Source organism: Benincasa hispida, chromosome 9, assembly GCF_009727055.1.
Source record: "Benincasa hispida cultivar B227 chromosome 9, ASM972705v1, whole genome shotgun sequence".
Classification (NCBI taxonomy): Eukaryota; Viridiplantae; Streptophyta; class Magnoliopsida; order Cucurbitales; family Cucurbitaceae; genus Benincasa; species Benincasa hispida.
The window spans coordinates 43205979-43220164 of record NC_052357.1 but is presented as its reverse complement, the minus strand read 5'-3'; the positions used below and the strand labels follow the sequence as shown (position 1 = coordinate 43220164).

Genomic DNA, 14186 nt, shown 5'->3' with positions numbered 1-14186 from the left:
CATACTAACTTTTATTTATTTATTTATTTTTAAAGATTATTCATACTAACCTTTTAAATTAGAAAATCTTGATATCCAATTCTAACTTTTATCTTCCTAACTTGCAATATATAATATGTAATTTAGGGCCATTTTGTATTGTTAAAAAACATTTATCATATTAACTTTTTTTTTCTTAAAAAAAGAAAATCTTGATTTTAATTTTCAATTCTAATTTTGTCCAATGTTGAAATGTTTGCAGCAATCAAAGGGCTGTTTTGTTTTGGTTTAATTGCCTTTATCACTCTAAAAATTCATTACTTAGGGCTTGTTTGATTAAATTGTTTTACATTTTCCCAAAATCCACTCTTCACTGTGTCAAAATTCTTTGGAAGGCGTTATCCTTGTAGATTGATTACTTAAAATAGTTAAAACTTCACTATCGATTGTTTTTGAAATAGTTAAAATTACTTTTTTGTGCCAAAGTGAAGTGATCTTGAGTAGGTGAGTTCGACATAGGAGTTGGTTGAGAAAATCGATTGTCATGATTAAGGTTGTGTTTGGATTGACTTTCTCGACATTTAAAGTTTAAAGTAGCTATGAGAAAATACAATTAGGTTGGTTTGTAAAATTTAGATAAAGTTAATTGTAATTTTTTAGATCGACTTTTCAAAGGATCTTATGCCTTTTCTAACCAAATCACTAAAATTACTATTTTATTCATATTTTATCCTACTTTTCAATTTGAAATTTACCGTATACTGATTTTTCTAAAAACAAAATTGACAACAAATGTTTCAAAAGCCCAATATCAAACTAAGTCTCCGTTAGTTTGGTTTTTGGAACGAGCTTGGATGCTACTTAGCAAACTTCGTTGATAAATTATACTTTTGGTCTTTTAATTTTCTAACTATGAGTTCGTGTAGTCTTAAAGTTTTAAAATGTACAATTTGAGTTTGTGACCTGACATATCATTTTAAAAGTCTTGATGCTATTTCTTGTGTAGGAATAGAATATTTTTTAAAATTTCTTTAATGTTGATGTAGAAATAGAAAAAAAAATGTTAAATTACAAGTTTGGTCCTCCAACTTTGATGTTTAAATCAATTTGGCTCTTGAGCTTTTAAAAGTGTTCAGTAGATATCTTAACTTTTAATTTTGTGTATATTAAGTCTTTGGACATTCGATTTTGTATCTAATAGGTCATCGATAGATTGAAAATTCTAAAAAGTTTGTCGATCTTTTTGAATTATAAGTCAAATGAAATTCTAATTTTTAATTTTGTAGTGAGTAGATTTATTAATTTTATGAAAAATGGAGATTGGAAAATCATAAGTGAGTGGAGGCTTGGGTAGTAAACTAATAGATGAGTCCTGTCTAAACCAGATGAGATAGTTGCCCATCATACAATTCACTGAATCACTTACAGTACATAACTCTATGAAGAAAGGGTGTGGTGAATAAGGAACAATTAAAGAGAAAAAAAAATATCAAAGTTTAGAGATTAATTTTGTAATTTTAAAAGTTGAGAGACTACTTCAATGTTCATAAACTAAACATATAATTTGACTTAAACAATGCAAATAATAATTAAAGTAAGAATTAGACTATCTTTACTTAAAAAAAAAAAAAAAGGGAAAAGATACATTTTTGGTATTGTGTAGTTTTCGCTTTGTCCCTAAGTTTCAAAGTATTACACTTTTACCCATGAGTTGTAATTAAATTTCATTTGGTCCTTAAGTTTCAAAATGAGTCGTTATCGAAAATCCCATTCTGACTGAGCATTTGCTTCTTCTTACCATAATAGATATATGGGTTGAGAGAATCAATTGTTTGACTTCAAAATTAATAGTACAAACACTATATTAATTGAGTCATGCTGATTTCATAGTTAAAATTTGTTGAACATATTTCTCTATATCTATTAAATGCTTACGCCTTAATGATAGGATGACCAGATTAAAAATTTTGGGATGCAATAATCTAGGTTTGTCAAAATTCATTAACTTTCAGTATCAGGGTAAAAAATATGACAAAATATTTAACCATAAGAAAGGATGACTCAATGTCATTATAAGAGAAGTGAATTATTTGCCTTAAGTATGGAGGTGGACTATAAATCTATAGAGTCAATCATAAGAGTCATACATCAACTCATAAGTTGGATCCTATCTACCAATTGAATTTATAACGATTAAATTGAATTAGTTTATCCAATTATTGACTTAAGAAGTTAATTAGCCAAGTAGATAGTTAAGAAACAATATCTCTTTATAAACAAAAAAGCATAATACATTCGAGATATGTTAAAATCACTCTAATTTCTCTATTCTCTTAATTCTCTACCAAAATTTTTACTAACTTGATAGTGAATGTTGTGGTTAAGTATTACACGATGAAATAATTTTTTTTTCTATTTCGTAGGACGATTAATCATTTTTTTTAAATATTACAAATTTACTATTGCAATCTAGCACTATCATATCAACTTACATAATTAAGTAAAAAATGAATCCAAAACCTCTAAAATCTTAGTCCAAACTTTAAACTTAAAGTTGTCTTATAATTTTAAATTTGGATAGGAAAAACAAAAAAGAAAAAGGTTGTGGGGGGTATAATAGTCTTTTTGAAACTGGAAATGGATAGGATAGGCCTGAAGTTCAAAACAGAGCAGCCATGGCTAAAACAACAACAAATCATCAAAGTTACTACACAAAGAAGAGGACCTTCAAGAGGTCTCTGTAATGGCGTCTCTAACTCTTTCCCTCTGCGCTAATTTCTCCACTCACTGCCGAATCTCCACCAAGCACAATCTACCTTCATCAACCCCAATTTTTCCTTCGAATTCCCATCATCATTCCTTCAATTTCGAACTCTCTTCTTCTTTCTCTTCTTCTTTCTCCATTCCTTCTTCCCGCCCTGCATTCTCCTTCCTCCTCAAGTCCTCGGAGTCTGAAGCCGCCGTAATCGACTCCGAGCCTGCCGCTTCCCAAACCCTTGAAATCCCCTCCGAACAGGCCCCCAAGCGCGAGGAAATCTTTGCGGTTGTTATGGTTAGTGTTTAATTTCACTGCTTTCGTTCCGTATATTGTCTAAAATGGTGGATTTCGATTCACCGTTTATAATATGGTCAATTTCATTGCTGTATGTGTGTGGGTGTGTTTGTTTCTGTTTTCAAACAGATTGGATCCCGCCAATATATAGTCTTTCCAGGGCGTTATATCCATACCCAGAGGCTGAAAGGGGCTAACGTCAATGATAAGGTGAGTTTCCTTATCATTCTATTCGTTGAATGTTTGGATTATCTAAGTATCTGAGTTGATTGTTATTTATATTGTACTTGTGGAGATTAGAGTATGCTTGCTTTGTTTGAATTTTAAGGTAGAACTAACATATCGTGCTGAAAAGTGATTTGCATTGTTGTCTACTCTATGTATTTTGCAACTTCTTCTGAGTGGTTAACTAGGAAGTAAGAAAGTGATTTCCGGGAGTTGATTGAGGAGAGACTTTAGTTATTATTTGGGTAAAAGTATCATCTCTTATTCTGATGTCTCTTGTCAAAGTGATAGAGTTTCCATTTTTCATTTTGGCTTAATACGTTTGGCAGTCTTCCTAAATTAGAGCCGTTAGGCACTATTAATATAATTGGTCTAGAGAACTGCGGCGGGAATTTAAAGGGAATAATGATCTTAGTCTGAAAACGAAATATGGAGCAATTCTATTATGGCATGTTTCATGTCTTTGTGATTTATACGAATTACTTGTACGTGTACCATTGTGGACATGTCACCATCAAAAGGCCAGTCACCATTGTATAAATTTTGGTCCTTCATGGTCCTAAGCTTGCTTTCGATAGTGAAAATTGGTTTCACCATACGTAAAATATAATATGGAGCTCATTTTTAGCCTGCTTAAATAGATAGTATGAACAAGAAGCCTGTTATGAAACATTTGACTTATCCATGAGGGGTTTGAGATCTGCATGCCTCAACTAACTGTGTAGAAGTGATGACTTGAGAATTTGGAGTGCTGCTTGGGGATGAACCGTTCGCTAGAAAATTCCCCCTTGATCTTCGATTTTTCTCTAAAAAAGGATGGGGCTGTCAAAGAATTTTGGAATTCAGATCTTGGATTCCAGAATTTGAGGTTGAGAAGAAACCAGAGAGATGCTGAAATTGAAGAATTGGAGCCCTTTGACACTGCCTCTCCTTTTGGCAACTTTATGACATAATTTGGAAAGAAACTCAAGTTCTTCCTCTGGGAGCTCCCTCAAAGACCATAAATACTCGAGATAAGCTCCAGTCTCCAGAAAATGCACCATGTGGTTTTGTCTCCACAGTGGTTTACACTCTGCAAACAACTTTCAGAATCACAGTCATCTTTTACTATCTTGTGTTTTTGCAAAGACCATTTGGAACTATCTCCTCTCGTCCTTCAACAGGCAAACGGTTCTTGAAAACCCAAGGCTTCTTCTGTGTCATGCCTTGGGAGGACATCCTTTCAAAAAGGGAAAGCATCTTTTGGAGAATCTTGTTAGAGCATTCTGTTGGAACATTTGGCTAGAAAGAAATAGAGGAGTCTTCCAAGATAAGGAATCCTCTTACGATAGATTTTTTTATCCTATAGTTAATACAGTTGTGGTTTGGTGTAAATACTCCCTCCTTCATCACTATAGCTTTTCCACCCTCCTTTCTAATTGTAGAGGACTTTTGTAGTTCTCCCTTTTGAGGTTTTCCTGACCTTTTGTAGTATCATACCATCGATGAAATTATTTCTTATCTATATAAATAAAAATAAAAGAAAAGAAAAGAGAATTAATCAGAGCAATAGAATGTTGTTAGTTTTGGTAGAAATGTCGAAATAATTTAGACAAGTCATTGCTGAGTAGTGGTGCTAGAGCTTGATCTTGGGGCAGTTCCTTGAGTCAAAACAGTTTGACTGGAGCGTCTTTATAGCTTAATTTTCTTTTCCTTAATACTTCATCAAATAACAATAATAATAATAATTTATTATTATAAAAAAGACCCTTTAGAAGTAGATACACACCTTAGCTAAGATTCTGTTACAGACGTCATAAAATAATCGAGCGCTTTAATGGAAGAAATAACGTTTACGGGGTGATTACTAAAAGAATTGGAAGTTCTCCAGTGTGAAACTGAAGAAACCACCTTATCCTAAGAAGTAGCACAAGAAATTTCAATCTTTTGAATAATTATATTTTTTTTACTTAACTACATCTCGAAGAGTCTTCACAGCGTTGTTATAAGTTTTTGCTTTTCCACCAAAGTCCCACAAAAGAATGTGTCCAATAATTGCTTTGAGGATTTGGAATAAAACATAGAACATGCTATCGTATGGAAGCAGATTCACGACTGAGGATGGCATGATCACAACAGCTTCATCTTTGTTTTTACATAAAATGCACCAATTGAGAAATAAATAAGTAAATGTTATAATGGGATCTTTGTCCTTTATCGTCAATACTGGTTCCTTCCCACCATTGTGATCAAAGGAAGAACTTGATCTTCTTTTAATCCAGCCTGAGGGAGATTCTCTTCTTTTTCATAACAGAATTTACTGCCGATCCATCTGCTAGAGAAAAGTCATGAAATTCTTTCTAGCTTCCCAACTTCCATTTTCACTTTTTAAATAACAACTTCTAGGTGGCTATAGAGAGTAATCCATTCTTCTGTCGCCTTTCTGGAGATTTCTGAAATTCCCTTTTGAAAGCTTACGAAACAATGGATCAATAGAAGAAATGAGCTTTAGAAATTTGACAAGATTATGGTAACTATTAACCAAAGTATATCTGAAAGCTATCATGTGCGTGTATATATTTACCTAAGTTGTGAATGTTGATTTAGGTTGTAGTTTTTAGATTCCACATCGATTAACTCGATGAAATCCTATCATATTCTACAAACTAACGATCATCAGGCTTATTATGTAATAAAATACAGATTTTCTCATCTACATATGTGCCATTCATTTTGCGATCAGCTTAAAGTTATCTAAATTTCCGATTGTGCAGATAACTCTGAACAAGGTTTTGCTTGTGGGAACGAAAACTCAGACATACATTGGAAAACCAGTAGTGACAAATGCTGCCGTCCATGCTGTTGTCGAGGAGCAGGTAATGCATCAGCTTGGTTATCATCCCTTCATCAAATAAAAAGGGGAGGAAGACGCTTCTTTTTTTCTTAGATTGTCTTCTTGTTTTTTGTTTCTCTTCCTAATTGGTCGTTTGTTTCTCTTAATCAGGGATTAGATGACAAGGTCATTGTCTTCAAGTACAAGAAAAAGAAAAACTACCGACGAAACATTGGACACCGTCAGGTATTTCTCGGTCTTCACCGCTCTCTCTCTCTAACATTTTTGTACCACATTTGCAGCATGTTCTTGGGATTAGCCTTCTCAACCGCACCTCTCTCTCTCTCTCTCTCTCTCTCTCTGCTATCATTTAACTGCTTTCCTCCATACCTTCCATAGGAATATTTGATGTTCATGGGTTTAGAAAATTATTTGTATACACATTTATCTCTGTAGTTTCTGAATCTGTTTTTACCCGAATGATGCAGCCAAATACGCGAATTAGGATAACAGAAATCTCTGGATATCAAGACTATCCAGCAACCACACTTGAGTCGTAGAAACCTATTCTGATGAATGATCAGCAGCTTTGAAGATCTTATCGTTATTCCTTGCTCAAAATTCCTCCCTTTTTGTATGTAAGTTCTTGTGAATCAAAATGTTTTTAATTGAGTTGTTTCAAGCTGATAATGAATCTCAGAAAATCGCCAGTGACCATTCTGTCAATTTTTCAAGGAAATTTATTGCTAATATGGAGTCCTAGGAATGTACTAGTTCATAGCTTAATTTTTAAAGGGCATCCAAATTCAATTAAGGGGGTTTTAAACAATTTTATGTGTTGCAATTTTAGACTTACCATTACTTAAACGTAATTCTTTTTTGTTCTTTCAATAAACGTTCTTGATCTGTACAGTAACGGAAAACGGAAAATGTAAAAACTCTTAATTATAATTAACCTCTTGAATTTTCAATTCGACCAATTCTCCATCTCTTTCATCAATCTCCTAAATTTGTGTACGTAGTTGGCATCTCGCTCCAAACTTAATTTTTATGAATTCATTTGGTAACTATTTTATTTTGTCTTTAATTTTTTTAAATTAAATTCATTTCTTTCCAATTTCTTGCAATAATTTGTATCTTTTTTTAGTACAATGGTTGAATTTTTAACTAAATTTAAAAAACAAAAACAAGTTTTGAAAGTTATTTTTTTTAGTTTTCAAATCTTGGTTTTGTTTTTTAAACTATTGGTAAAAAATAGATAATTTGGAGGTGGAACTATTGTCTATAGGCTTAATTTTCAAAAACAAAAATAAAAAAACCAAATGGTTACCAAATGGGATATTGGTTTTGAAAATTAAGTTTATAAATACTAATTTCACCTCCAAATTTCTTCATTTCTTATCTATTTTTTACTAATGGTTTGAAAAACCAAGCCAAAATTTGAAAACTAAAAAAAGTAACTTTTGAAAAGTAGCTTTTATTTTTAGAATTTGACTAATAATTCAACCATTGTATTTAAGAAAGATGCAAATCATTGTAAAAAATAGGAAAGAAATAGACTTAATTTTTAAAAACTAAAAACAAAAAACGAAATAGTTACCAATCAAAGCTCTAGGAATTTTGTTTTAAGTTTTTAAGTCTAAAATTTATGATTGTTTTCGTTCAACATACCCTTACCATGGGTAACTTCTACGCTATGAAATTGTTACTATTAAACATTATGTCTTAATTTCTAAACTACTCATTACTCAAATATAAAATTATTTTTCCTATTCATGTAAATTTATGAATACCTTAGTGCCTGATTTGGTTGGGAATCTAAAAATGAAATTTTGAAAACAAAGGATTTAATAAAAAGAGAGTTATATTTTATGTTTTATATGTTTGATAGTAGATATAGAAATTCGATTTTAATATAAAAAATTATTTGAAATGTATTTGATACTAATATAAATTATAAAACTAGTTGTAGTTACTAAATATTAGTTGATAATAAATTATTATTATTTTATTTATAAACATATTTTGTGTTAAATATTTTGTATAATTATTATTTTTAATGTTATATAATTTATAATACAATACATAATACATATTTTAGTTTTTTAAACAATGAATTAAGTTTATAGCTCAACATATGATATTTCTAAATTTTTTTATTTTTATTTAATATAATTTTACATTTTTAAAATTTAAAATTCAAAACATGGATACAATAAAAAAAAAAAAACCGTTTTTATATTTTACACTGTTTGGATAATAGAATCCAAAAACAAATTTCAGAAATGAAATCTGAATTGTCTACCATAAACATATTTACCGAACTTAGTGAATTTGAAAACATAAAAAAGAATATGAATTTCTAACATGCCCTTAACTAAAAGGCTAAATTATTCAAAACACAAACCAATTGTGAGGTTAGTTCTAATTATAATCCAATCACTTAAAAGTCACTTCTATGTTGACCTTTGAAATTGATTTAATAATATGCCACTAAATAGTTTATTTTATTTATTAATTTTAATACAACTAGAGATAAGATAATTTAAACCACAAATTTCTTGATCTTTAATCTATTCGTATGTCATTTGAACTATACTCGTTTCGACCTTTTGGTTATCAATAAATAGAATGAAGGACAAAAAGTGCAAGGCTATTGAGTTATGACGGTAGCATTAATAGAAAATGACTGTAATAGTTATGAATACTTGCCACTTTTGCTATTAATTTTTTAAAGCTTTCTACCATTTCATGGTATTCATCTCAATTCATGTTGTTCTAAACTAAACTTTATACAAAATATTTCACAATAACAAAGATCTTGACAATGTAATATCAAACTCAAGATCAAATGTTTGATTCGTCTACCTGCATATTGTAAGAAAGAAAAAAGGACAAAGTCCACAGTCCACACATATTACTATGATTTTCTTTAGTCTTTAAGTTTACTATCAGCTTCATACATGTAATTCAAAGTTATAACATCTGATAGCTTCATACATGTAATTCAAAGTTATAACATCTAAAGAAAAATGAAGGAAACTAAGAGTTGATATCTAAATTGTAATTCAAAGACAATACAACTTAGCCAATAAGATCATGGGATATGTAGAAATCTAGAGAAAAAAAATATAATTAGTTTTCAATGTGTAACCTGTTTAGACCCTGTATGCCTTTTCAATATATAATGCAACAAAAATTATAATAAAATATAAATATCCTATATTGAGTGTAATCAGTGAGCTTCTAATGTGAATATAATATCTTCACCTATTTCTCCCAACACCCCACCCCCCCTTTTAAAGCCTCAAAACAACTGCCTATTCATTTACTGAACGTATAATTTGAGCTATATAACAGCTTGATGGTACACAGTTTGCATCTGAATGGCCACAGTATCGGCACAGCTAGTATAGTGTCATCAATCAGAGCACTTGAAACCAATATCAATCTGTACAAACCAAGAAAACAAGAGGGAGTTGGTATATAAGATGAACTAAGCAATGGAGAATGTTTGACAAAATGTGATTCGAAACGTCAAATCCGACCAAAACCCATGTTCTATGCGTTGTGCAATGCAAATGCAAATGGACTACATATTTCAGTACTGAATTATGTAAATTGACTGCATCACCCCCATACGAGAAAAAGGAAAACCCCAACAAGCCATCTGCTATGATCATTGTGGTAAAATGTTTAAGTTTTCTTTCCTAGGGCACTAACAAAATGCCATTTCTGTCAAGGTAGATGCCATGTCATGCTATTGGATAACAATAAATCTTAAAATTGTAAGATGATTGATGCCATGCTATCGGATAACAATAAATCTTAAAATTGTAAGATGATTGATGCCATGCTATCGAAAATAATCTGAAACAGACAACTAACTCCATGGTGGCACATAAGATGAAATGAGTAAAGATAATGTGTGGGAATTATACTTCAAGAGGAGACTAAAAGAATCATACTACAAAGACCTGTTATAGCAGCCATCCATACACATGGCTCAGGCAGAAATGACGGAGCCTGAAAATTTGCCGTCATTCGTATACTCGCTTCCTCTTTAGAAGTGTAGGTAGAATGGAGATAAAGCCAATAAAGAAAAGCACAGACAAAGTTTTGAAATCGTATAAATCCTTCACTGATTTCAGATCTCCAAGTGCAAGTCCAGCCTGATAATAAGATAATGATTTAACAGTTAGCTAATTAGCCCAAGACATATTCTTAGATACCTTTGAGGTCACACATATGTTTCAACTCACTACTAGAAGAAAAACAAATCATGCATATTATCTTCAAGATACTTGCAAAAAGTACACCAGCAAATGGAAGATCTTGCAAGATGTAAGAAAAAGGCAACATGAATATGTAACCATGTCAGGAAAATTTCCATCAAATATGGTGCTTGTAGAGGGAAAAAGTTACATATAGTATATATATAATATATATGTATGTATGTATGTATGTATGGAACAAAACAAACATTATGCTACAGTCTCCAATTGGTACTTGGACATCAAATAAACGACACGAAAAACTGCGTCATCGAAAAGGTGAAGATTTTTAGTCCTCAATCAAGCAACCATCAAATACACGCAATCCAAGATGCGATATGCGTCATGCCTCTCAATTACCAAGTTATATAAGGGATAAAGGCAACCAAAACATCAAACACAACACAACCACCATTTATCCACTGCATTCACAATATTCAAATTTCAAGTATTCCATTTTTCTCAAGTGTTAAAACCCCCCCTCAAATTTCAAGTATTCTCCAACAATATTTACATGGAAAGCAATCTAAAAAAATACAAATAAAACTGATCTAAGAGATATTCAATACATAGATTAGCAAACTGGGATGAACAGCAACGATACAGAATGCCAGAAAAGATCTCTTTGATATAGTAAAAACAACAGGAAAAACAAATCCCAAAATCAACAAAGACATTTAAATCTATAATAAAAGAAACTTACTCTGACTGTGATATAGGATGCTGGAACAAGGCCAATTAAAGTTGCCAAGAAGAAAACATGAAATGGGATGTCAACAATAGGTGAAGCCAAGTTGATGAAAAGGTTCGGTAATGTTGGTGTTATTCTTAGAAAAAGCATATAATTAAGTAGCTTTTCCCGATGCTTTGCTATCTGATAGTCGAAGCCAAGAGTTAAAAGCAACATTAGATATGGTTAGTGAGTTGTCATATAATTGAATTTTAAATAAAAATTACAGTAAATAAATACCTCTGCCTGGAAAAATTTCAACTTTTCAGGCCACATCCAATAAACTAGAGGTCTTCCAATCAACTTAGAGAGAAAAAAGCAAGAGGATGCACCAGCTGTTGCATTAAAGACAACTAACAGAAGCCCTCTGATAACACCAAATAGAGCTCCAGCAAGCAATGACATGAAAATTGTTCCAGGAATCATGAATGTTTGCATGAATATGTAGGTGGAGCAATAACCTAGAATGAATTGTGCTGGATGATCTTTGGCATAATTTGCAAAGAGATCCCTGGAGTATAATTAAAAGAGATGCAAATAAGGATAACACAATCAAGCATTAAAAATTATAATGTTCAGGAACTAACTCAAAATCCCAACAGATAACAATAATTCGCTTGAACATTTTGTTAAACTACCAACAAGCATTTTCAATACTAATTGGGAGAAAAGACGTTATATGATCCAAACTTAGGTTGATAGGTTCTGTCATACTTAATCCTTTAACCATATTTTCACACATTTAACCTATGATATGCACAGATGAAAAGCAACTTCGAACTTATTTTACAATTCCAAGAGTTTTTATACACAATCAAAAGACACTATCCTTCTATCCAAGATATAAAACCCCATGAGATGTTCCTCATCTATTCTGAGTAGGCAAGAAACCATCCTCATCTTTCAGAACTCCAAACATCAGGGGTGTTCAAAGGAACTCCGAAAACCGATCTGACCAACCAAAACCGACTGATATGTCAATCGTCAGCATCGGTTTTAGCCCAAAACCAACTCCAACAGACCGATGATCATCCTCCCAAACATAATTCTACCCTCAGTATCCCCACAACCATTTGGGAATTGACTTCCTTCAATGCTCAAAAGCGACTTCAGCAAACCATTTCCATCCCCTCTCTGTTCCACAGACAATCAAAGACTTGAAGAAGAATGAAAAAACAACCCTCAATCCAAGTTTCCCCTTCCAAGTTCACAACAAATCAACAATGATTTCACAAATACCATACGGCACAAGGGGAGGGGAGGCAATAAAATGTCGTAATATGTTCCCGAACGAAAAGGGGCGGAAGAGAAGAACACATACTTAAGCACCCGAAGATCTGAAAGCGTTCGTGGGAGCTTAACGCTCTGGTATTCTGCAGAGGGCATCGTCAAGTACACACAGACAAGGCCAATGGAGCAGACAAGGAAGATGCCGAGAGCCGCCGCTAGCTCCCACTTCGTCAATGGAAACCTCTCAAATTTAGGCTTCTTGGCCGTCGGAGAGTCATCTTCCTTCAGTTTCTCCTCATCCCTCACCCCCACATTCCTCGAAGCCGCCATTAATCGATCAAACTAAAGATTTCCCCCCAAATTTCACAGGATGAGAAAGAGAATTCAAAAGGGTCACCCAAGAGAATAAAAGGGTTCCCAATAAAGTAGCTAATGGACACTGTTACGTAGTTTTTGGGTTAAATCGATTGTCAAATGTTGGTCAACAGCATCAATGAGTGAGACAAATGAAAAACCCAGATCTGGGTATTGGTTATTTGTAGGAAATTTGAGACAATCGCTACTAAATAATGGGAGAAATTTGTGCTTCTGTAAGAAAACAGAAATTGGGCAATCTGAGAAACACAGAAACAGGGAAATTGAGAGAATTTTGTGGCAAATTAACGAAGAATGGTGTCAGTGGGGAAGGAGCTTTGTCATGTATCATCTATGGCTGAAACCCAGCGTCTGATCTCGGAGAGTCATGGAGGAAGACGGCGAACTCATTAAAAAATTTGACCCTCTTCTCTCTCTTTAGAGCATCTTCCTCTTCCACCGCTTTTATTTGGTTATTTGGGTGTTTTTTTTCCTATCTTTTGGGATTTTTTACGGATGGCCTTTTTGGTCAAATGAAAAATGGATATTTTTATAAAATTGAATGGAAGGTCGCATTTTGCTCGTATCATGAATTTACTCATTCGACTTTAAAAACTATCTGCATGTTGTGATTCATATATTTTCTGGATATTCGATCCTCGATCCTTGATACTTATTGTTCGATGTTTGATGTTCTGCGCTCTATGCTTTATGCTATATACTAGTTACATGCTACTCGATTCTTGATACTCGATACTAGATGTTTGATGCATATATTACATGCTCTATGCTATATACTAGCTACATGCTACTCGATCTTTGATATTCCACGCTCTATGTTTGTATACTCTATGCTCGATTCAGAAGTTTACTTGATACTCGATGCTCTAATGCTATATACTCTATGTTTGATCTTCAATGAAAAGAAACGTAAAAAAAAAAAAGAAAAATAAAAACAAAAGAAAGAAGGAGAAACACATAAAAAAAAGAAAAAAAAAAGAAGAACGAATGCAGAAAAAAGAACAGAAGTAAGAAAGTAGACGGAGAAGAAATGTATAAAGAAAAATGCAAAAAAAAAAAAAAAAGAAAAAAGAAAAAAAAAGAATCACGGAAGAAAATAGGAAAATGGTAGAAAAAGAAACTCAGAAAAAGAAACGAACAAAGAAAAGAAAGCTGCAAAACGAAGAAAATAGATAAAGAATGCATTTAGAGTTAAAGTGGTAATTTCACACAGTAATGACATAAATGGAAGACCAAAATTCATTAATTTTTTTTAAAAAATACCATTTTTTATTTGAACCCCCGAAAAGGATCATGAGTACCAAAAAAAAAAATCCACTTCCTTTTCCTCCAAACAAGGAATTCAATTTATTTTATGATCATTTTTTAGCAAATTAAATGGTATGTTTGCAAATTTATAGGACAGAAAAATATTTTCTTTTAGAAAAATGAATAGAAAAAATATTTGGCAAATATGGTCACCACCCTTTTTCTTTTCTTTTCTTTTTAAATACAGATCACTTTTCTTTT

The 14186-nt window shown here is 32.3% G+C and overlaps 2 protein-coding genes across 2 annotated transcripts; one reads left to right on the top strand and one right to left on the bottom strand.

Annotated features, from left to right (window-relative positions):
* Nucleotides 1-2650: 2650 nt before the first annotated feature.
* Nucleotides 2651-6923, top strand: LOC120087028 (50S ribosomal protein L21, chloroplastic). Its single transcript, XM_039043875.1, has 5 exons — nucleotides 2651-3031; nucleotides 3161-3241; nucleotides 6010-6111; nucleotides 6240-6314; nucleotides 6557-6923. The coding sequence occupies exons 1-5, from the start codon at nucleotides 2723-2725 to the stop codon at nucleotides 6626-6628; spliced, it is 639 nt and encodes a 212-aa protein (XP_038899803.1). The 5' UTR covers nucleotides 2651-2722; the 3' UTR covers nucleotides 6629-6923.
* Nucleotides 6924-9175: 2252 nt separating this feature from the next.
* On the bottom strand, nucleotides 9176-13138 carry LOC120087212 (uncharacterized membrane protein At4g09580). The gene is made up of 5 exons (XM_039044124.1): nucleotides 12394-13138; nucleotides 11313-11583; nucleotides 11046-11216; nucleotides 10046-10240; nucleotides 9176-9519 (listed from the first exon to the last, which is right to left on the bottom strand). Exons 1-4 carry the CDS (start codon nucleotides 12630-12632, stop codon nucleotides 10109-10111), a joined length of 813 nt encoding a protein of 270 aa, XP_038900052.1. The 5' UTR covers nucleotides 12633-13138; the 3' UTR covers nucleotides 9176-9519; nucleotides 10046-10108.
* Nucleotides 13139-14186: the final 1048 nt, after the last annotated feature.